This window comes from Salvelinus fontinalis, chromosome 10 (genome assembly GCF_029448725.1).
Source record: "Salvelinus fontinalis isolate EN_2023a chromosome 10, ASM2944872v1, whole genome shotgun sequence".
NCBI classification, from domain to species: Eukaryota; Metazoa; Chordata; class Actinopteri; order Salmoniformes; family Salmonidae; genus Salvelinus; species Salvelinus fontinalis.
In genome coordinates this window covers 41,555,433-41,579,097 of record NC_074674.1, presented here as the reverse complement: position 1 = coordinate 41,579,097, position 23,665 = coordinate 41,555,433, and the positions used below count along the sequence as shown (strand labels likewise).

At 46.9% G+C, this 23,665-nt stretch overlaps 1 protein-coding gene across 2 annotated transcripts in view; it reads right to left on the bottom strand.

Moving 5' to 3' along the window:
- Positions 1–2,244: 2,244 nt before the first annotated feature.
- Positions 2,245–23,665, bottom strand: part of gbe1a (glucan (1,4-alpha-), branching enzyme 1a) — a 249,035-nt gene continuing 227,614 nt past the window's right edge. For both annotated transcript variants that reach the window (XM_055936819.1, XM_055936820.1), the window contains exons 15-16: positions 19,650–19,782; positions 2,245–3,061 (exon numbers count right to left, since the gene is read on the bottom strand). In XM_055936819.1, coding sequence (XP_055792794.1) covers positions 2,999–3,061; positions 19,650–19,782 — 196 coding nt within the window. In that variant the 3' untranslated portion in view covers positions 2,245–2,998. The remainder of the gene's footprint in view (positions 3,062–19,649; positions 19,783–23,665) is intronic.

The following is a 23,665-nucleotide window of genomic DNA, read 5'->3' as shown; positions in this document are numbered from 1 at the left end:
CCTGTTGAATTTGCAGGATCACCATTCTTTCATTTTTGATGGCGGCATTTAAAAAAAAATGTCTGGCTGGCTCATGGATTGATGTTTCAGCATCGTCTCAATAAAGAGTTCTGATTGGCTCATGGATTGTCTAAATGAAGAGTTCTGATTGGCTCATGGATTAATGTTTCAGTATTGTCTCAACAAAGATTTCTGATTGGCCCATGGATTAATGTTTCAGCATTGTCTCAACAAAGTTCTGATTGGCCCATGGATTAATGTTTCAGCATTGTCTCAACAAAGAGTTCTGATTGGCCCATGGATTGATGTTTCAGCATTGTCTCAACAAAGAGTTCTGATTGGCTCATGGATTAATGTTTCAGTATTGTCTCAACAAAGAGTTCTGATTGGCTCATGGATTGATGTTTCAGCATCGTCTCAACAAAGAGTTCTGATTGGCCCATGGATTGATGTTTCAGCATTGTCTCAACAAAGAGTTCTGATTGGCCCATGGATTAATGTTTCAGCATTGTCTCAACAAAGAGTTCTGATTGGCCCATGGATTGATGTTTCAGCATCGTCTCAATGAAGCGTTCTGAGTTCTACTAGCCACGTGTGACGAGCAGTTACAAGCCTGCTAGAATGAGCGGCAGGCGGAGGAGGAGCAATATCCACCGTCGAAGTACGGATGAAGCCTGGAATGTGAAGCTAACTGAAGCTGGTTAGCTTTAGAAAACCCCGAGTAGCTCTAGCTTGCTTCGTAGGGTACTACTCAGGCTTTTCAATAAGCCAGATGTGTTAGAATGCACTATATGTGTCCTACTCAGTTCTGATATTATCACCAGTTTAAATAGTCTATTCACAGGTACCCTTCACCTGTTCTGATGCCAGTTTAAATGAATAGTCTATTCACAGGTACCCTTCACCTGTTCTGATATCAGGTTAAATAGTCTATTCACAGGTACCCTTCACCTGTTCTGATACCAGTTTAAATAGTCTATTCACAGGTACCCTTCACCTGTTCTGATGTCAGTTTAAATAGTCTATTCACAGGTACCCTTCACCTGTTCTGATGTCAGTTTAAATAGTCTATTCACAGGTACCCTTCACCTGTTCTGATACCAGTTTAAATAGTCTATTCACAGGTACCCTTCACCTGTTCTGATGTCAGTTTAAATAGTCTATTCACAGGTACCCTTCACCTGTTCTGATGTCAGTTTAAATAGTCTATTCACAGGTACCCTTCACCTGTTCTGATGTCAGTTTAAATAGTCTATTCACAGGTACCCTTCACCTGTTCTGATACCAGTTTAAATGAATAGTCTATTCACAGGTACCCTTCACCTGTTCTGATGTCAGTTTAAATAGTCTATTCACAGGTACCCTTCACCTGTTCTGATGTCAGTTTAAATGAATAGTCTATTCACGGGTACCCTTCACCTGTTCTGATGTCAGTTTAAATGAATAGTCTATTCACGGGTACCCTTCACCTGTTCTGATGTCAGTTTAAATAGTCTATTCACAGGTACCCTTCACCTGTTCTGATGTCAGTTTAAATGAATAGTCTATTCACAGGTACCCTTCACCTGTTCTGATGTCAGTTAAATAGTCTATTCACAGGTACCCTTCACCTGTTCTGATACCAGTTTAAATAGTCTATTCACAGGTACCCTTCACCTGTTCTGATACCAGTTTAAATAGTCTATTCACAGGTACCCTTCACCTGTTCTGATGTCAGTTTAAATAGTCTATTCACAGGTACCCTTCACCTGTTCTGATGTCAGTTTAAATAGTCTATTCACAGGTACCCTTCACCTGTTCTGATACCAGTTTAAATGAATAGTCTATTCACAGGTACCCTTCACCTGTTCTGATGTCAGTTTAAATAGTCTATTCACAGGTACCTTTCACCTGTTCTGATACCAGTTTAAATAGTCTATTCACAGGTACCCTTCACCTGTTCTGATGTCAGTTTAAATAGTCTATTCACAGGTACCCTTCACCTGTTCTGATGTCAGTTTAAATAGTCTATTCACAGGTACCCTTCACCTGTTCTGATGTCAGTTTAAATGAATAGTCTATTCACAGGTACCCTTCACCTGTTCTGATGTCAGGTTAAATGAATAGTCTATTCACAGGTACCCTTCACCTGTTCTGATGTCAGTTTAAATGAATAGTCTATTCACAGGTACCCTTCACCTGTATGAATAGTGTACAACACCTGTTTTGATATTATCACCAGTAAAGAATCAGAAAGATACAGAATGAAGTTTCCTTATTCATTTTATTCATCCATCTTCTATCACAGTACAAGTTATATTTCATTTAAATTCCCCGTCTGCAGTAATAAACTTTGACAGATTATTACCCTAAACACTGTCATCTGTTTCGTAAGCTACGTTTCTGTGTCCTCCCTCCAACACACAGTAAACTAACAGACAATAAAATAAAGGGCACAAATAACTTCCTGTGTCCCTACATAGCGCACTACATTTGACCAGAAGCCCTATTGGAAGGGAGTAGGGTACCATTGAGACAGATCCCATAGTGTTTCTACTACACAATAAAAAAGGAAATCTATTACTAACTAACACACGGAAAAAGTCTGTAACAAATCAGGACTCCGTGTCCCTTTACTTATAAGACCGAAGTCACCTTGTGAATGTGTAAAACTAATATCAGAAATATGACTCAAATGGCCTTGACTATGTCCCCTTTCTGTATGTGTGTAAGACAAGGTCTATTAAACTGCAGTAACTGGCGAAAAGTCAGTCCGGTGCCACTGCAAACTATTTCGTTCTAGAGCAGTTGGGGCTAGGGCTGAACATGCTACACAATGTTTTAGCGTGTGCGTGTGCGTCTGTGTCTGTGTGTGTGTGTGTGATGCAGATCAGGGTTAAACGGTGGGTACGGTAGGTCTTTCTGATCGACAGGCATCCTCATCCTCTCTCCTCTGGTGACATCATCGTTTACAGGAAGGAGATGGTTATTACGGAGGCACATCACTCAACCCACTTCCTTAGTAACAGTAATCTAGCTCCTCATTGGCCAGAACCAGCGCCGTCCTGCAGGGAATGTAGACCTGAGAGAGAGGAATGGGGGGGGGGGAGACGGGACAGAGAGAGGGACAGAGAGAGGAATGGGGGAGAGAGAGAGGGACAGAGAGAGGAATGGGGGGGGGGGGGACAGAGAGAGGAGTGGGGACGGAGAGAGGAATGGGGGGGGGGGGGGGGGGGGGACAGAGAGAGGAATGGGGGGAGAGGGGGGGACAGAGAAAGCAATGGGGGGGGGGGCAGAGAGAGGAATGGGGGGGGACAGAGAGGAATGGGGGGGGGGGACGGGACAGAGAGAGGAATGGGGGGGGGGACAGAGAGAGGAATGGGGGAGAGGGGGGGACAGAGAGAGGAATAGGGGGGAGGGACAGAGAGAGGAATGGGGGGGGGGACAGAGAGAGGAATGGGGGGGGGGACAGAGAGAGGGACAGAGAGAGGAATGGGGGAGAGGGGGGGACAGAGAGAGGAATGGGGGGGGTGGACAGAGAGAGGAATGGGGGGGGTGGACAGAGAGAGGAATGGGGGGGGTGGACAGAGAGAGGAATGGGGGGGGTGGACAGAGAGAGGAATGGGGGGGGACAGAGAGAGGAATGGGGGGGACAGAGAGAGGGACAGAGAGAGGAATGGGGATGGAGAGAGGAGAGGGGGGGGACAGAGAGAGGAATGGGGGGAGGGGGGAGAGTGACAGAGAGAGGAATGGGGGGAGGGGGGGACAGAGAGGAATGGGGGGGGGAGAGAGGGACGGGGGAGAGAGAGAGGGACAGAGAGAGGAATGGGGGGAGGGAGAGAGGGGGGAGAGAGAGGGACAGAGAGAGGAATGGGGGGAGGGGGGACAGAGAGAGGAGGAGAATAAAATCATACTGTGCTGTTAGGAGTTCTGTAATACATTGCTGATCCCTCATCCCAGATTCCACAGTGTGTGTGGAACCGTTCCTGCGGATCACCAGAGGCTAAAGGCCTGACAAATAGCAGTCATTAACAATCAATTCACTCTCTCTCTCTCACACACACACACACACACACACACACACACACACACACACACACACACACACACACACACACACTTGCATGCAGGGAAGGGGAATAGCCCACTGTCTGGGACTGAACACCTCCACACCCCCCTTCACCCCATCCTCTCAACAGACTACCAGACTACGTTGGCCAGACTGCAAGACTACGTTGGCCAGACGGCAGACTACATTGGCCAGACGGCCAGACTACATTGGCCAGACGGCCAGACTACATTGGCCAGACAGCCAGACTACGTTGGCCAGACTACATTGGCCAGACTACATTGGCCAGACTACCAGACTACGTTGGCCAGACTACGTTGGCCAGACTACCAGACTACCAGACTACGTTGGCCAGACTACCAGACTACGTTGGCCAGACTACGTTGGCCAGACTACCAGACTACCAGACTACGTTGGCCAGACTACGTTGGCCAGACTACCAGACTACGTTGGCCAGACTACCAGACTACGTTGGCCAGACTACCAGACTACCAGACTACGTTGGCCAGACTACGTTGGCCAGACTACCAGGCTACGTTGGCCAGACTACCAGACTACGTTGGCCAGACTACCAGACTACATTGGCCAGACTACCAGACTACATTGGCCAGACTACCAGACTACGTTGGCCAGACTACGTTGGCCAGGCTACATTGGCCAGACTACCAGACTACCAGACTACGTTGGCCAGACTACGTTGGCCGGACTACCAGACTACATTGGCCAGACGGGCAGACTACATTGGCCAGACTACCAGACTACGTTGGCCAGACTACCAGACTACATCGGCCAGGCTACATTGGCTAGACTACCAGACTACATTGGCCAGACTACCAGACTACATTGGCCAGACTACCAGACTACGTCGGCCAGATTACCAGACTACCAGACTACATCGGCCAGACGGGCAGACTACATTGGCCAGACTACCAGACTACATTGGCCAGACTACCAGACTACATCGGCCAGACTACCAGACTACATTGGCTAGACTACCAGACTACGTTGGCCAGACTACGTTGGCCAGACTACTAGACTACATTGGCTAGACTACCAGACTACGTTGGCCAGACTACCAGACTACGTTGGCCAGACTACCAGACTACGTTGGCCAGACTACCAGACCACGTTGGCCAGACTACCAGACTACGTTGGCCAGACTACATTGGCCAGACGGCCAGACTACGTTGGCCAGACTACCAGATTACCAGACTACGTTGGCCAGTCTACGTTGGCCAGACTACCAGATTACGTTGACCAGACGGCCAGACAATAGGCCTATCTGATGGTTGAGTTGTGGCAATAGGCCCTATCTGATGGTTGAGTTGTGGCAATAGACCTATCTGATGGTTGAGTTGTGGCTGTAGGCCCTATCTGATGGTTGAGTTGTGGCAATAGACCCTACCTGATGGTTGAGTTGTGGCTGTAGACCCTATCTGATGATTGAGTTGTGGCAATAGACCCTATCTGATGATTGAGTTGTGGCAATAGACCCTATCTGATGATTGAGTTGTGGCAATAGGCCTATCTGATGATTGAGTTGTGGCAATAGGCCTATCTGATGATTGAGTTGTGGCAATAGGCCTATCTGATGGTTGAGTTGTGGCTGTAGGCCCTATCTGATGGTTGAGTTGTGGCAATAGACCCTATCTGATGATTGAGTTGTGGCAATAGGCCTATCTGATGGTTGAGTTGTGGCAATAGACCCTATCTGATGGTGAGTTGTGGCAATAGACCCTATCTGATGGTGAGTTGTGGCAATAGGCCCTATCTGATGGTTGAGTTGTGGCAATAGACCCTATCTGATGGTGAGTTGTGGCAATAGACCCTATCTGATGGTGAGTTGTGGCTGTCAGTGAAAAGCAAAAAGTGTGTGGTGAAGATATAGACATGTCTCTCTCCAGAATGATCCAAATTCCTTTGTTTCATTGTGTGAATTGTTAACCCTTTGATTGTTTATTTTTTTTGAATCAATTCCCCATTACATCATCAGTAGTGAACATACGGAAATAGACCAATCAATGAGCTCCAGACCGATAGAAAGGGAGTCGGACAGGCCGAGTAGAGAGAGACGAATGTGGTTGAAAAGAAACTGAATTGATCATATTTTCTACTGTTTTTATTTTGTCGGCTTTAGGCCCGAGTTAATAAGTTATTAGACCTGCTGCATTGGGCCTAAATCAAAATCAAATCAAATGTATTTATATAGCCCTTCTTACATCAGCTGATATCTCGAAGTGCTGTACAGAAACCCAGCCTAAAACCCCAAACAGCTAGAATGCAGGTGTAGAAGCACGGTGGCTAGGAAAAACTCCCTAGAAAGGCCTACAGGCTCTTCTCTGAGTCCTATGCATTACGTCAATGGATCACGGTGTATGAATGTGTCCATATGGCAGAGCAGCATTAGGGGAACTTTTAACTTGTCGATTTTTAGGATTAACCACGTCACAATGATTTTGAGAAATGTTATTATTGAAATGAAACTGTGCATACGAATATCATAATTTGTACGTAGATTGGCAGTGTAACAGGGTTATATTGGTGAATCCCCTTGCCACTTTATTGTTAAGCCAATGGGTTTTTAGTTTTGTCTTCCCTTCACCTCCTCAACATGGCATCTTATTGGCTGGTTTGCGTAGCTTGCTTACGAGGGGGGATGTTTCAGTTAGAATCGTCCCAGTGAACAAGCACCAAACCAGCGGGAAGTTGTTGGTTGCAAAGCAACTGTACCGTCAAAAGTGATTTTTATACTCCCAAGTGATGATTTTAATGTACAATTTATATACATTTGTTTGTAAATGTTATTCGAACATCACACATAAGATGCAGTGTTTTTTGGTGAATATTTGTTGTGCATTTTGGTTGTAAAGAATTCCCGCTAATACTAGCTAGCAACTTACTGGGTCTGGGGGGGGGGGGGGGGGGGGGGGGGGGGGGGTTCGTATATTTTGTACAGTGCGTGAGTGCAGAGTTGGATGGTGAGCCGTGCATTGCATGACGTGCAATTTTGTGCTGTTCCTATCAGAATAAATCTCCATGACTGGTGCTACACGTTGGAGTTCGTGTCGATGATTGATTGTACACAAACGCAAGAAGAGTACTGTTACAGTAGGAATGGTAGGATAAATTGTAAACTTCCCCAAACTGGAAACTTATTCGCCGCCTATGAAGTCTTTATAAAAAAAAAATCATTGTTTCCGTGGTCGGATTCGCCAACAGCTCTGGTGGACATTCCTGCAGTCACCATGCCAACTGAACGCTCCATCAAAAACTTGAGACATCTGTGGCATTGTGTTGTGTGACAAAACGGCACATTTTAGAGTGACCTTTAATTGTCCCCAGCACAAGGTGCACCTGTGTAATAATCATGATGTTTAATCAGCTTCTTGATATGCCGCACCTGTCAGGTGGATGGATTATCTTGGCAAAGGAGAAAAGGCTCACTAAACAGCGATGTAAACGCATTTGTGCACAAAATTTAAATAAGCTTTGTGTGCGTATGGAACATTTCAGAGATCTTTAATTTTAGCTCATGAAACACTTTACATGGTTGCGTTTATATTTTTGTTCAGTATAGAATATAGGCTACGTGACTAATGACACGCCAATTTAATTGCAGTATATTATGCAAATGGTGATGGAGGGAGGAGGAGAGGATACAGCAGGATGGAGGAGAGGAGGAATGGATGGATGAAACAGGGGTATGTGTAATGAGGACTGCAGTCCAATGATCAATCAGCAGAGTGGCTTTAGATACAGAGAATAACTACTATTCTATAGTTCTGAGTGAGAGAGTGAGAGAGAGAGAGTGAGTGATTGAGTGTGTGAGTGAATGAGTTTAGGAACAGGGTTAAACAGTGACAGAGAACCAGCAGAGTCTACCTCATGTGCTTTGGCAATGTTAACACATGTTTCCCATGCCAATAAAGCCCCTTGAATTGAATTGAATTGAGAGAATACAAAAACTTAAAAGAAATTGAGAAACGTGTCCAACCAAAAATATAGACTCAGAAAACCTGAGTCTACGTCTTCACTATGGTGAATCACTTAAACAATACAGAAATACACTACGGAAAAAGAAGGAACAGCACGTCAGAAATCAGCTCAATGTAATTGAAGAATCCATAGAATATAACCACTTCTGAAAATTGGAAAACACTAAACAAACAACAACAAAGAGTTATCTATCCAAAACGGAGATGTGTGGATAAACCTTTTGGCCCTACAATAAAGAACAAAGAGAAAAAACATATACATGATCAAATACAAATCGAATAATGAACTATTAAAAGACCTAGAACCAACTGGATTCTCCAATTAGGGTTACAAAGGGTTGGAAACTTCCCAGGACATTTTTCTGGACATTTTCCATGGGAAGTTAAGCCCTGGAATTTGGGGAATTTTGCTTAAATTCATCAAAAAAGTTAGCTTATAACAGTGAACCTTTTTTGTGGGATACACATAAGGCAACTCTAGGTCTTGTGGCATATATTGGTTCAACTAATCCCCAATTCAATGGAATTGCAACCCTCTGCATGCACAGTGCATTCTTCCATCACATGTGCCAGTGCACTCTTCCATCACATGTACAGCTGATTCTCAAGATCTTGCACACTAATGAGATGCTATTGAGCCCACACTACTACACTGTCTGAGCCAAGGACTACATGCTTTCTGGTAAGTTTTGATTACAATACTGGGTGGGGTGAATATATTTTATATGACATGATTTTTTGTTAACTAGTAAATAGTACCCTACAGCCAAGTGTGTTTAAATAATTTCTAACGTGTTAACAATTTATGCCTGTTAGTTTTTATTACCATGTGTGTTTTAGTATGGTTGAGCCTAATAACTGAGGAGTGTTAATTCACCTGTTTCCATACATGTTTCATAAAAAAAAGGTCTTAAAGGAGTTGTTCAATCTAGCTTAAATAAACTCAGCAAAAAAAGAAACGTCCCTTTTTCAGGCCCCGTCTTTCAAAGATAATTCGTAAAAATCCAAATAACTTCACAGATCTTCATTGTAAAGGGTTTAACCTGTTGGGGATGGGGGCGCTGTTTAGACTATTTATGCTAATTTGGCTAATTTTTTAAACGGCTTCCCACAAAATCCTTGATCGTACAATATGCATATTATTATTATTGGATAGAAAACAGTCTATAGTTTCTATAGGAGTTGAAATTTTGTCTCTAAGTGGAACAGAGCCCATTCTACAGCAATTTCCCTGACATGGAGTCAGATTTGAGAAATGTTGGCCACTCTTCTGAAGTCAGTTAAAAGGGCACTGTCGTTGCTATGACTATACGGACACTTCTTACGTCTTCCCCTGGATGCCTTTACGTGATGACGATTCCAACGGGGTCGATTGCGCGTTCACAGGCCCTACAAATGAAAAAACCCTGAAGCTAGTCATTCTTTGGGAGCTGCGTCATGAGCCTAGAGGACACCGGCGCGCACCTGTTCCAAGCGTTAGTTTAGCCTGTTATATTTCTCCGGTCATCTTTTCACTCGTTATAGGAGTTAAAAACATCATAAGGTAGTTAATTTAAAGCGTTTTATAGCAATTTATATCCGTTTAGTGCGATTTTGGGACATTTATTTTTGCAACGATGTGAAAAGTTGGGCACGCTTTTCAGTTCATCCCGAACGCAGTTGACATTTCCACATGGCAAGAGGACAGCTTTCCACCAAAAGACGATTTCTCCCAAGAAAGGATCCTTTGCCCAAGATACTGATGGAAGAACAGCTCAAGGTAGGACATTTTTATTATGATAAATCGTGTTTCTGTCGAAACATTTTAGTGGCTTAGGACGCCATGTTTTTTGACGTAGCTTCGCTTGGCGCAAACTGTATTGAAAAGTAAGGATAAATTAAAAAATGTAATAACGCAATTGTATTAAGAATTAAATTGTCTATCAATCCCTGTCCACCCTATATTTTTTAGTCACGTTTATGAGTATTTATGTATAAGAGTAGATCACTGTCTAAGTGGCGCAAGGACTTTTTCTTTACCAGCTTGTCTACATTTCACATTGTCTAACCATGATTTTGGTGGCTAAATATAAACATTTTCGATCAAACTGTATATGCATGTTGTAATGTGATGTTACAGGAGTGTCATCGGAAGAATTCTGAGAAGGTTAGTGAAAAAATTAATATCTTTTGGCGATGTTGACTTTTATCGCTCACTTTGGCTAGAATCAATGCTGGGCTGCTAATTGCTATGTGCTAAGCTAATATAACGATTTATTGTGTTTTCGCTGTAAGACACTTAGAAAATCTGAAATATTGTCTGTATTCACAGGATCTGTGTCTTTCGATTCGTGTATGCTGTGTATTTTTACGAAATGTTTGATGATTAGTAGTTAGGTAAACACGTTGCTCATTGTAATTATTCTAGTCCATTTGTGATGGTGGGTGCAATTGTAAACTATGCCATCTACCTGAAATATGCACTTTTTTCTAACAAAACCTATCCCATACCATAAATATGTTATCAGACTGTCATCTAATGAGTTTTTTTGTTGGTTAGGGGCTATAAATATCTTAGTTTAGCCGAATTGGTGATGGCTACTGGTGTTGGTGGACAAATAAAAGATGGTGGATTATGCTAATGTGTTTTTAGGTAATAGATGTACATCTTTACATATTGTGTCTTCCCTGTAAAACATTTTAAAAATCGGAAATGTTGACTGGATTCACAAGATCTGTGTCTTTCATTAGCTGTATTGGACTTTAATGTGTGAAAGTTAAATATTTTAAAAAAATATTTTTTTTGAATTTCGCGGCACTGGTTTTTCAGTGGGGGGGGGGGGGGTGTGCCGCTAGCGCCACGCTGATCCTAGACAGGTTAAACACTGTTTCCCATGCTTGTTCAATGAACCATAAACAATTAATGAACCTACACCTGTGGAATGGTCGTTAAGACACTAACAGTTTACGGTAGGCAATTAAGGTCACAGTTATGAAAACTTAGGACACTAAAGAGGCCTTTCTAATGACTCTGAAAAACACCAAAAGAAAGATGCCCAGGGTCCCTGCTCATCTGCGTGAACGTGTCTTAGGCATGCTGCAAGGAGGCATGAGGACTGCCGAAGTGAGCCAGGGCAATATATGGCAATGTCCGTACTGTGAGAATCCTAAGACAGCGCTACGGGGAGACAGGATGGACAGCTGATCGTTCTCGCAGTGGCAGACCACGTGTAACAACACCTGCACAGGATCGGTACATCCGAACATCACACCTGCGGGACAGGTACAGGATGGCAACAACAACTGCCCGAGTTACACCAGGAACGCACAATCCCTCCATCAGTGCTCAGACTGTCCGCAATAGGCTGAGAGAGGCTGGGCTGAGGCTTATGGGCACAAACCCACCATCGCTGGACTAGACAGGACTGGCTAAAAGTGCTCTTCACTGACGAGTCGCGGTTTTGTCTCACCAGGGGTGATGGTCGGATTCGCATTTATCGTCGAAAGAATGAGCGTTACACCAGGGCCTGTACTCTGGAGCGGGATCGATTTGGAGGTGGAGGGTCCGTCATGGTCTGGGGCGGTGTGTCACAGCATCATCGGACTGAGCTTGTTGTCATTGCAGGCAATCTCAACGCTGTGCTTTACAGGGAAGACATCCTCCTCCCTCATGTGGTACCCTTCCTGCAGGCTCATCCTGACATGACCCTCCAGCATGACAATGCCACCAGCCATACTGCTCGTTCTGTGTGCGATTTTCTGCAAGATAGGAATGTCAGTGTTCTGCCATGGCTAGCGAAGAGCCCGGGACTCAATCCCATTGAGCACATCCGGGACCTGTTGCATCGGAGGGTGAGGGCTAGGGCCATTCCCCCCAGAAATCTCCAGGAACTTGCAGGTGCCTTGGTGGAAGAATGGGGTAACATCTCACAGCAAGAACTGGCAAATCTGCTGCAGTACATGAGGAGATGCACTGCAGTACTTAATGCAGCTGGTGGCCACAGCAGATACTGACTGTTACTGTTGCTTTGTTTGTCACATTACTCCACATGTCTGTGGAACTTGCTTAGTTTGTCTAAGTTGTTGAATCTTTTGTTCATACAATTATTTACACATGTTAAGTTTGCTGAAAATGAACACAGTTGACAGTGAGATGACTTTTACTTATCTGTACATGGAATTGTATATTTGGCACCATCTGATGTGTGGAGACATTTCACTGCAGCTAATGTAGAAGGAAAAGCTGTGTACATTTGCAAATACTGTGCCAAATCATAGGTGAAGAATGCAACAAAGATGCAGAATCATCGGGCCAAGTGCATAAAGTTCCCTCAGTGCTCACAACAAGCAACCTCTGACAAAAGTCCCTCTACTTCTATTCGAGGTGATAATGATGAATCAGACACCTTATCGATAGCAACAGCTCATGGTCCTCCTGGAATCAGAAGTTTCTTTGACTCAACGGAGGAAAGTAGTCAGAGAAATTCTGATGAATGTCTTGCTCGAGCTGTGTATGCAACTGGTTCACCTCTGATGCTCACAGGCAATGTGTATTGGAAGAGATTTCTGAATGTTCTTCTCCCAGCATACACCACTCCAACCAGACATGCTTTATCTACTCATTTCCTGCTTGCAGAGTTCAACAGAGTTCAAGTGAAGGTCAAGCAACTCATAGAGAAAGCAGACTATTGCAATCATCTCTGATAGGTGGTTGAATGTTCCTGGGCAAGGAATAATTAACTACATCATCTCCACCCCTCAACAAACACAAGGGACAACAGACACACCGGCCTCTACATTGCAGATGAGCTGAAGGCAGTCATCAATGACCTTGGACCACAGAAGGTATTTGCACTGGTGACAGACAATGCTGCGAACATGAAGGAGTCCTACCCTCACATCACACCCATTGGCTGTGCTGCCCATGCATTGAATCTGCTCCTCAAGGACATCATGGCATTGAAAACAATGGATACACTCTACAAGAGAGCCAAGGAAATGGTTAGGTATGTGAAAGGTCATCAAGTTATAGCAGCAATCTACTTCACCAAGCAAAGTGAGAAGAATAAGTGCACCACATTGAAGCTGCCCAGCAACACTCATTGGGGTGGTGTTGTCATCATGTTTGACAGTCTCCTGGAGGGGAAGGAGTCTCTCCAAGAAATGACCATATCACAGTCTGTCGATATGGACAGCCCCATCAAGAGGATCCTCCTGGATGATGTATTTTGGGAGAGAGTGGTAAGCAGCCTGAAACTCCTGAAACCTATAGCAGTAGCCATTGCACGGATTGAGGGAGACAATGTCATCCTGTCTGATGTTCAGACTCTGCTTGCAGATGTAAGAGAAGAAATCCATACTGCCCTGCCCACTTCACTGTTGCTCCAAGCAGAGGAAACTGCAGTTCTGAAATACATCAATAAGCGTGAAGACTTCTGCCTGAAGCCCATACACACTGCAGCGTACATGTTGGACCCCAAGTATGCTGGCAAGAGCATCCTGTCTGGTGCAGAGATCAACAAGGCCTATGGTGTCTTGCCACCTTGGCCTGGATGAGGGCAAGGTTCTTGGCAGACTGGCGAAGTACACTTCCAAGCAAGGGCTTTGGGATGGAGATGTAATATGGCAGTCGTGCCAACATATCTCATCAGCCACCTGGTGGAAGGGACTTTGTGGATCTGAGGCTCTTTCCCCTGTTGCCTCCATCATCCTCCAAATCTCACCAACATCAGCCGTCTCAGAGCGCAACTGGTCCTTGTTTGGGAACACACGTTGAGAAATGGGTGAACCATCCAGGCAAATTTGAGGCTTTTTGAGCCTGACAACGAGCCATCCTCAACAAGGCTGGAAAGTGACAGTGAAGATGAGGCCTCAGAGTCTGATGTTCAAGAAATGGACATTGAGGAGGTCCAGAGAGAAGACATGGAAGCCTGAGAGGAAGACAACCAAAGCTTTAGTTTCTAGACTATCATTTTATAGATGTTGAAAATGTTTTTGGGAGATGCGATTGATCATTGGGGATCATTCAATATTCCCTTTCTTTTGTTGTTCAGTGAAATCATCCCATGTGAAGAGTCAACTCATTTAATTAAAGTTCAATTAGTAACTAAATTGTTTTTTAAAATTTCTATTGGAAGGATTTAATCATTTGCAATTATGTCTACTTATGATTAGGTAAAAGGTTTATGTTTCTGTCTCCATATGATATGGTAAATATATCCATTGCAAAAAACATTTACATTTAAATGGCATTAATATTAATTTGTATATATTTCTGTTATTTCCAATATATTTTCTTTAAATCCCATATATTCGGAAGTTTTAACTTCTGAATATTCCCCAAAATGTGCAACCCATGATCAAATACAAATCTTAAAATCAACTATTAAAGACTACCAGAACCCACTGGATTCTCCAATTACAATGAATGAACTACAGGACAAAATACAAACCCTCCAACCCAAAAAGGCATGTGGGGTTGATGGTATCCTAAATGAAATGATAAAATATAGAGATACTCTAACATAATTCTTAGCTCTGGCATCTTCCTTGGAACCAAGGACTGATCACCCCAATCCACAAAAGTGGAGACAAATTTGACCCCAATAACTACCGTGGAATATGCGTCAACAGCAACCCTGGGAAAATCCTCTGCATTATCATTAACAGCAGACTCGTACGTTTCCTCAGTGAAAACAATGTACTGAGCAAATGTCAAATTGGATTTATACCACATTGCCGTACGACAGACCACATATTCACCCTGCACACCCCAATTGACAAAGCAACAAACCAAAACAATGGCAAAGTCTTCAAAAAAGCTTTCGACTCAATTTGGCATGAGGGTCTGCTATACAAATTGATGGAAAGTGGTGTTGACAGAAAAATCATACGGCAATATAAAATCCATGTACACAAACAGCAAGTGTGCGGATAAAATTGGCAACAACAAAACACATTTCTTCCCACAGGGCCGTAGGGTGAGACAGGGATGCAGCTTAAGCCCCACCCTATTCAACATAGAGTTGAAGTCGGAAGTTTATATTCACAAATATATTTAAACTCAGTTTTTCACAATTCCTGACATTTAATCCTCGTAAAAGTTCCCTGTCTTAGGTCAGTTAGGATCACCACTTTATATTAAGAATGTGAAATGTCAGAATAATAGTAGAGAGAATTATTTATTTTGTCTTTTATTTCTTTCATCACATTCCCAGTGGGTCAGAAGTTTACATACACTCAATTAGTATTTGGTTGCAGTCAACTTAGTGTATGTAAACTTCTGACCCACTGGAATTGTGATACAGTGAATTATAAGTGAAATAATCTGTCTGTAAACAATTGTTAGAAAAATGACTTGTGTCATTCACAAATTAGATGTCCTAACCGACTTGCCAAAACTATAGTTTGTTAACAAGAAATGTGTGGAGTGGTTGAAAAACGAGTTTTAATGACTCCAACATAAGCGTACGTAAACTTCTGACTTCAACTGTATATATCAACGACTTGGTGAGAGAAGTCTGCAGCACCCGGCCTCACCCTACTAGAACAGTCTGCAGCACCCGGCCTCACCCTACTAGAGCAGTCTGCAGCACCCGGCCTCACCCTACTAGAGCAGTCTGCAGCACCCGGCCTCACCCTACTAGAGCAGTCTGCAGCACCCTGCCTCACCCTACTAGAACAGTCTGCAGCACCCGGCCTCACCCTACTAGAACAGTCTGCAGCACCCGGCCTCACCCTACTAGACCAGTCTGCAGCACCCGGCCTCACCCTACTAGACCAGTCTGCAGCACCCGGCCTCACCCTACTAGACCAGTCTGCAGCACCCGGCCTCATCCTACTAGAACAGTCTGCAGCACCTCACCCTACTAGAACAGTCTGCAGCACCCGGCCTCACCCTACTAGAACAGTCTGCAGCACCCGGCCTCACCCTACTAGACCAGTCTGCAGCACCCGGCCTCACCCTACTAGAACAGTCTGCAGCACCCGGCCTCACCCTACTAGAACAGTCTGCAGCACCCGGCCTCACCCTACTAGAACAGTCTGCAGCACCCGGCCTCACCCTACTAGACCAGTCTGCAGCACCCGGCCTCACCCTACTAGACCAGTCTGCAGCACCCGGCCTCACCCTACTAGACCAGTCTGCAGCACCCGGCCTCATCCTACTAGAACAGTCTGCAGCACCTCACCCTACTAGACCAGTCTGCAGCACCCGGCCTCACCCTACTAGAACAGTCTGCAGCACCCGGCCTCACCCTACTAGAACAGTCTGCAGCACCCGGCCTCACCCTACTAGAACAGTCTGCAGCACCAGGCCTCACCCTACTAGAACAGTCTGCAGCACCTCACCCTACTAGAACAGTCTGCAGCACCTCACCCTACTAGAACAGTCTGCAGCACCAGGCCTCACCCTACTAGACCAGTCTGCAGCACCCGGCCTCACCCTACTAGAACAGTCTGCAGCACCTCACCCTACTAGAACAGTCTGCAGCACCCGGCCTCACCCTACTAGAACAGTCTGCAGCACCCGGCCTCACCCTACTAGACCAGTCTGCAGCACCCGGCCTCACCCTACTAGACCAGTCTGCAGCACCCGGCCTCACCCTACTAGAACAGTCTGCAGCACCCGGCCTCACCCTACTAGACCAGTCTGCAGCACCCGGCCTCACCCTACTAGAACAGTCTGCAGCACCAGGCCTCACCCTACTAGAATCTGAAGTCAAATATCTACTGTTTTCTGATGATCTGGTGCTTCTGTCACCAACCCTAGGAGGGCCTACAGCAGCACCAAGATCTTCTGCACAGATTCTGTCAGACCTGGGGCCCTGACAGTAAATCTCAGTAAGACAAAAATAATGGTGTTCCAAAAAAGGTCCAGTCGCCAGGACCACAAATTCAAATTCCAATCTAGACATCGTTGCCCTAGAGCACACAAAAAACTACTCATACCTAAACATCAGCGCCACAGGTAACTCCCGAGTGGTGCAGCGGTCTAAGGCACTGCATCGCAGTGCTAGAGGCGTCACTACAGTCCCTGGTTCGAATCCAGGCTGTATCACAACCGGCTGTGATTGGGGCGGTGCACAATTCGCTCAGCGTCGTCCGGGTTTGACCGTTATTGTAAATAAACATATGTTCTTAACTGACTTGCCTAGTTAAATAAAGGTTAAAGAAATAAAATAAGCTGTGAACGATCTGAGAGACAAGGCAAGAAGGGTCTTTCTTCTATGCCATCAAAAGGAAAATAAAATTCGACATACCAATTAGGATCTGGCTAAAAAATACTTCAGTCAGTTATAAAACCCATTGGCCTTTATGGTTGTGAGGTCTGGGGTCCGCTCACCAACCAAGAACTTACAAAATGTGAAAAACACCAAATTGAGACTCTGCATGCAGAATTCTGCAAAAATATCCTCCGTGTACAACGTAGAACACCAAATAATGCATGCAGAGCAGAATTAGGCCGATACCCACTAATTATCAAAATTCAGAAAAGAGACGTTAAATTCTACAACCACCTAAAAGGAAACGATTCCCAGACCTTCCATAACAAAGCCATCACCTACAGAGAGATGAACCTGGAGAAGAGTCCCCTAAGCAAGCTGGTCCTGGGGCTCTGTTCACAAACACAAACACACCCCACAGAGCCCCAGGACAACAGCACAATTAGACCCAACCAAATCATGAGAAAACAAAAAGATAATTACTTGACACATTGGAAAGAATTAACAAAAAAACAGAGCAAACTAGAATGCTATTTGGCCCTAAACAGAGAGTACACAGCGGCAGAATACCTGACTACTGTGACTGACCCAAACTTAAGGAAAGCTTTGACTATGTACAGACTCAGTGAGCATAGCCTTGCTATTGAGAAAGGCCGCCGTAGGCAGACATGGCTCTCAAGAGAAGACAGGCTATGTGCACACTGCCCACAAAATGAGGTGGAAACTGAGCTGCACTTCCTAACCTCCTGCCCAATGTATGACCATATTAGAGACACATATTTCCCTCAGATTACACAGACACACAAAGAATTTGAAAACAAATCCAATTTTGATAAACTCCCATATCTACTGGGTGAAATACCACAGTGTTCCATCACAGCAGCAAGATTTGTGACCTGTTGCCACCAGAAAAGGTCAACCAGTGAAGAACACACCATTGTAAATACAACCCATATTTATGCTTATTTATTTTCCCTTTTGTACTTTAACCATTTGTACATTGTTACAACACTGTATATAGACATAATATGACATTTGAAATGTCTTTATTCTTTTGGAACTTCTGTAAGTGTAAATGTAATTTATTTCACTTTGTTTGTTATCTACTTCACTTGCTTTGGAAATGTTAACATATATTTCCCATGCCAACAAAGCCCTTAAATTGAATTGAGAGACAGACAGACAGACAGACAGACAGACAGACAGACAGACAGACAGTGTTTGTTTCACTTTTGTGTATTGTCTACCTCATTTGCTTTGGCAATGTTAACACATGTTTCCCATGCCAATAAAGCCCCTTGAATTGAATTGAGAGAGAGACAGAGAGAGAGAGAGACAGAGAGAGACAGAGAGGAGAGAATGACAGTAATTGGGAGCAGAAACGGCATATTCTGTGTGAGATTAGCAGGACACCACCTTTATTTAAGAAGATGTGTGTGTCTGTTTGTATGTGCGTATGCCACAACCTGCCTCTGCCAACAACATGGGTAAAAAGCTTCAGAAGAACCTACTTGGACCCAACACCCACACAGCGGTACTGAGGAACCGACCCAACGCAGCGGTACTGAGGAACCGACCCGACACAGCGGTACTGAGGAACCGACCCAACACAGCAGTACTGAGGAACCGACCCAACACCCACACAGCGGTACTGAGGAACCGACCCAACACAGTGGTACTGAGGAACCGACCCAACACCCACACAGCGGTACTGAGGAACCGACCCAACGACCCAACACCCACACAGCGGTACTGAGGAACCGACCCAACACAGTGGTACTGAGGAACCGACCCGACACCCACACAGCGGTACTGAGGAACCGACCCAACACAGTGGTACTGAGGAACCGACCCGACACCCACACAGCGGTACTGAGGAACCGACCCAACACAGCGGTACTGAGGAACCGACCCAACACCCACACAGCGGTACTGAGGGACCGACCCAACACAGCGGTACTGAGGAACCGACCCAACACCCACACAGCGGTACTGAGGAACCGACCCAACACAGCGGTACTGAGGAACCGACCCAACACCCACACAGTGGTACTGAGGAACCGACCCACACAGCGGTACTGAGGAACCGACCCGACACCCACACAGCGGTACTGAGGAACCGACCCAACACAGTGGTACTGAGGAACCGACCCAACACAGTGGTACTGAGGAACCGACCCACACAGCGGTACTGAGGAACCGACCCGACACCCACACAGCGGTACTGAGGAACCGACCCAACACAGTGGTACTGAGGAACTGACCCAACACAGTGGTACTGAGGAACTGACCCAACACAGTGGTACTGAGGAACCGACCCGACACAGTGGTACTGAGGAACCGACCCCACACAGCGGTACTGAGGAACCGACCCAACACCCACACAGCGGTACTGTAACCTACCTTCAAAGAGTGCGGCTGCCATTGGTCGTCCACACCTTTAAACGGTTCCTGTTCGGTGAAGAACTCTGTGTCTGTGTCCAGTCGACCATGTCCCCCATACTGCTCAGCATCACTGTCCAGCTTGATACGATATCTGAGGGGGGTTAAGGAAGGATGGAGGGAGGGAGGGATATAAGGACAGAGGGAGGGAGAGAGGGATATAAGGACAGAGGGAGGGAGAGAGGGATATAAGGACAGAGGGAGAGATGGAGGGAGGGAGGGATATAAGGACAGAGGGAGAGAGAGATGGAGGGAGGGAGGGATATAAGGACAGAGGGAGAGAGAGATGGAGGGAGGGAGGGATATAAGGACAGAGGGAGGGAGAGATGGAGGGAGGGAGGGATATAAGGACAGAGGGAGGGAGAGATGGAGGGTGGGAGGGATATAAGGACAGAGGGAGGGAGGGATGGAGGGAGGGAGGGATATAAGGACAGAGGGAGAGATGGAGGGAGCGAGGGATATAAGGACAGAGGGAGAGATGGAGGGAGCGAGGGATATAAGGACAGAGGGAGAGATGGAGGGAGCGAGGGATATAAGGACAGAGGGAGGGAGAGAGGGAGGGAGGGATATAAGGACAGAGGGAGGGAGAGATGGAGGGTGGGAGGGATATAAGGACAGAGGGAGGGAGAGATGGAGGGAGAGATATAAGGACAGAGGGAGGGAGAGATGGAGGGTGGGAGGGATATAAGGACAGAGGGAGGGAGAGATGGAGGGAGGGAGGGATATAAGGACAGAGGGAGAGATGGAGGGAGCGAGGGATATAAGGACAGAGGGAGAGATGGAGGGAGCGAGGGATATAAGGACAGAGGGAGGGAGAGAGGGAGGGAGGGATATAAGGACAGAGGGAGGGAGAGATGGAGGGTGGGAGGGATATAAGGACAGAGGGAGGGAGAGATGGAGGGAGAGATATAAGGACAGAGGGAGGGAGAGATGGAGGGTGGGAGGGATATAAGGACAGAGGGATGGAGAGATGGAGGGAGGGATATAAGGACAGAGGGAGGGAGAGATGGAGGGTGGGAGGGATATAAAGACAGAGGGAGGGAGAGAGGGAGGGAGGGAGGGATATAAGGACAGAGGGAGGGAGAGATGGAGGGTGGGAGGGATATAAGGACAGAGGGAGGGAGAGATGGAGGGTGGGAGGGATATAAGGACAGAGGGAGGGAGAGATGGAGGGAGGGAGGGATATAAGGACAGAGGGAGGGATATAAGGACAGAGGGAGGGAGGGATATAAGGACAGAGGGAGAGATGGAGGGAGGGATGGAGGGAGAGATGGAGGGAGGGAGGGATATAAGGACAGAGGGAGAGATGGAGGGAGGGAGGGATATAAGGACAGAGGGAGAGATGGAGGGTGGGAGGGATATAAGGACAGAGGGAGGGAGAGATGGAGGGAGGGATGGAGGGAGAGATGGAGGGAGGGATGGAGGGAGAGATGGAGGGAGGGAGGGATATAAGGACAGAGGGAGAGATGGAGGGTGGGAGGGATATAAGGACAGAGGGAGGGAGAGATGGAGGGAGAGATATAGGGAGAGATGGAGGGAGGGAGGGATATAAGGACAGAGGGAGGGAGAGATGGAGGGAGGGAGGGATATAAGGACAGAGGGAGGGAGAGATGGAGGGAGGGATGGATATAAGGACAGAGGGAGGGAGAGATGGAGGGAGGGATGGATATAAGGACAGATGGAGGGAGGGATGGAGGGAGGGAGGGATATAAGGACAGAGGGAGGGAGAGATGGAGGGAGGGAGGGATATAAGGACAGAGGGAGGGAGAGATGGAGGGAGGGAGGGATATAAGGACAGAGGGAGAGATGGAGGGAGGGAGGGATATAAGGACAGAGGGAGGGAGAGATGGAGGGAGGGAGGGATATAAGGACAGAGGGAGAGAGAGATGGAGGGAGGGAGGGATATAAGGACAGAGGGAGGGAGAGATGGAGGGAGGGAGGGAGGGATATAAGGACAGAGGGAGGGAGGGAGGGAGGGAGGGATATAAGGACAGAGGGAGGGAGAGATGGAGGGAGGGAGGGATATAAGGACAGATGGAGGGAGAGATGGAGGGAGAGATGGAGGGAGAGATAAAAGGACAGAGGGAGAGATGGAGGGAGGGAGGGATATAAGGACAGAGGGAGAGATGGAGGGAGGGAGGGATATAAGGACAGAGGGAGGGAGAGATGGAGGGAGCGAGGGATATAAGGACAGAGGGAGGGAGAGATGGAGGGAGCGAGGGATATAAGGACAGAGGGAGGGAGAGATGGAGGGTGGGAGGGATATAAGGACAGAGGGAGGGAGAGAGGGAGGGAGGGATATAAGGACAGATGGAGGGAGAGATGGAGGGAGAGATGGAGGGAGAGATAAAAGGACAGAGGGAGAGATGGAGGGAGGGAGGGATATAAGGACAGAGGGAGGGAGAGATGGAGGGAGGGATGGATATAAGGACAGAGGGAGGGAGAGATGGAGGGTGGGAGGGATATAAGGACAGAGGGAGGGAGAGATGGAGGGAGGGATATAAGGACAGAGGGAGGGATATAAGGACAGAGGGAGAGATGGAGGGAGGGAAGGATATAAGGACAGAGGGAGAGATGGAGGGAGGGAAGGATATAAGGACAGAGGGAGGGATATAAGGACAGAGGGAGGGAGAGATGGAGGGAGGGAGGGATATAAGGACAGAGGGAGGGATATAAGGACAGAGAGAGGGAGAGATGGAGGGTGGGATGGAGGGAGAGATGGAGGGTGGGAGGGATATAAGGACAGAGGGAGGGAGAGATGGAGGGTGGGAGGGATATAAGGACAGAGGGAGAGATGGAGGGAGAGAAGGATATAAGGACAGAGGGAGGGAGAGATGTAGGGAGGGAGGGATATAAGGACAGAGGGAGGGAGAGATGTAGGGAGGGAGGGATATAAGGACAGAGGGAGAGATGGAGGGAGGGAGGGATATAAGGACAGAGGGAGGGAGAGATGGAGGGAGGGAGGGATATAAGGACAGAGGGAGGGAGAGATGGAGGGAGGGAGGGATATAAGGACAGAGGGAGGGAGAGATGGAGGGTGGGAGGGATATAAGGACAGAGGGAGAGATGGAGGGAGGGAGGGATATAAGGACAGAGGGAGGGAGAGATGGAGGGAGAGATGGAGGGAGGGAGAGATGGAGGGTGGGAGGGATATAAGGACAGAGGGAGGGAGAGAGGGAGGGATATAAGGACAGAGGGAGGGAGAGATGGAGGGAGGGAGGGATATAAGGACAGAGGGAGGGAGAGAGGGAGGGATATAAGGACAGAGGGAGGGAGAGATGGAGGGAGAGATGGAGGGAGGGAGGGATATAAGGACAGAGGGAGGGAGAGAGGGAGGGTGGGAGGGATATAAGGACAGAGGGAGGGAGAGATGGAGGGAGGGAGGGATATAAGGACAGAGGGAGGGAGAGATGGAGGGAGGGAGGGATATAAGGACAGAGGGAGGGAGAGATGGAGGGAGAGATATAAGGACAGAGGGAGGGAGAGATGGAGGGAGAGATATAAGGACAGAGGGAGGGAGAGATGGAGGGAGGGATGGAGGGAGAGATGGAGGGAGGGAGGGATATAAGGACAGAGGGAGGGAGGGAGGGAGGGATATAAGGACAGAGGGAGAGATGGAGGGTGGGAGGGATATAAGGACAGAGGGAGGGAGAGATGGAGGGAGGGAGGGATATAAGGACAGAGGGAGGGAGAGATGGAGGGAGAGATGGAGGGAGGGAGGGATATAAGGACAGAGGGAGGGAGAGATGGAGGGAGGGAGGGATATAAGGACAGAGGGAGGGAGAGATGGAGGGAGAGATGGAGGGAGGGAGGGATATAAGGACAGAGGGAGGGAGAGATGGAGGGAGGGATGGATATAAGGACACAGGGAGGGAGAGATGGAGGGAGGGAGGGATATAAGGACAGAGGGAGAGATGGAGGGAGGGAGGGATATAAGGACAGAGGGAGGGAGAGATGGAGGGAGGGAGGGATATAAG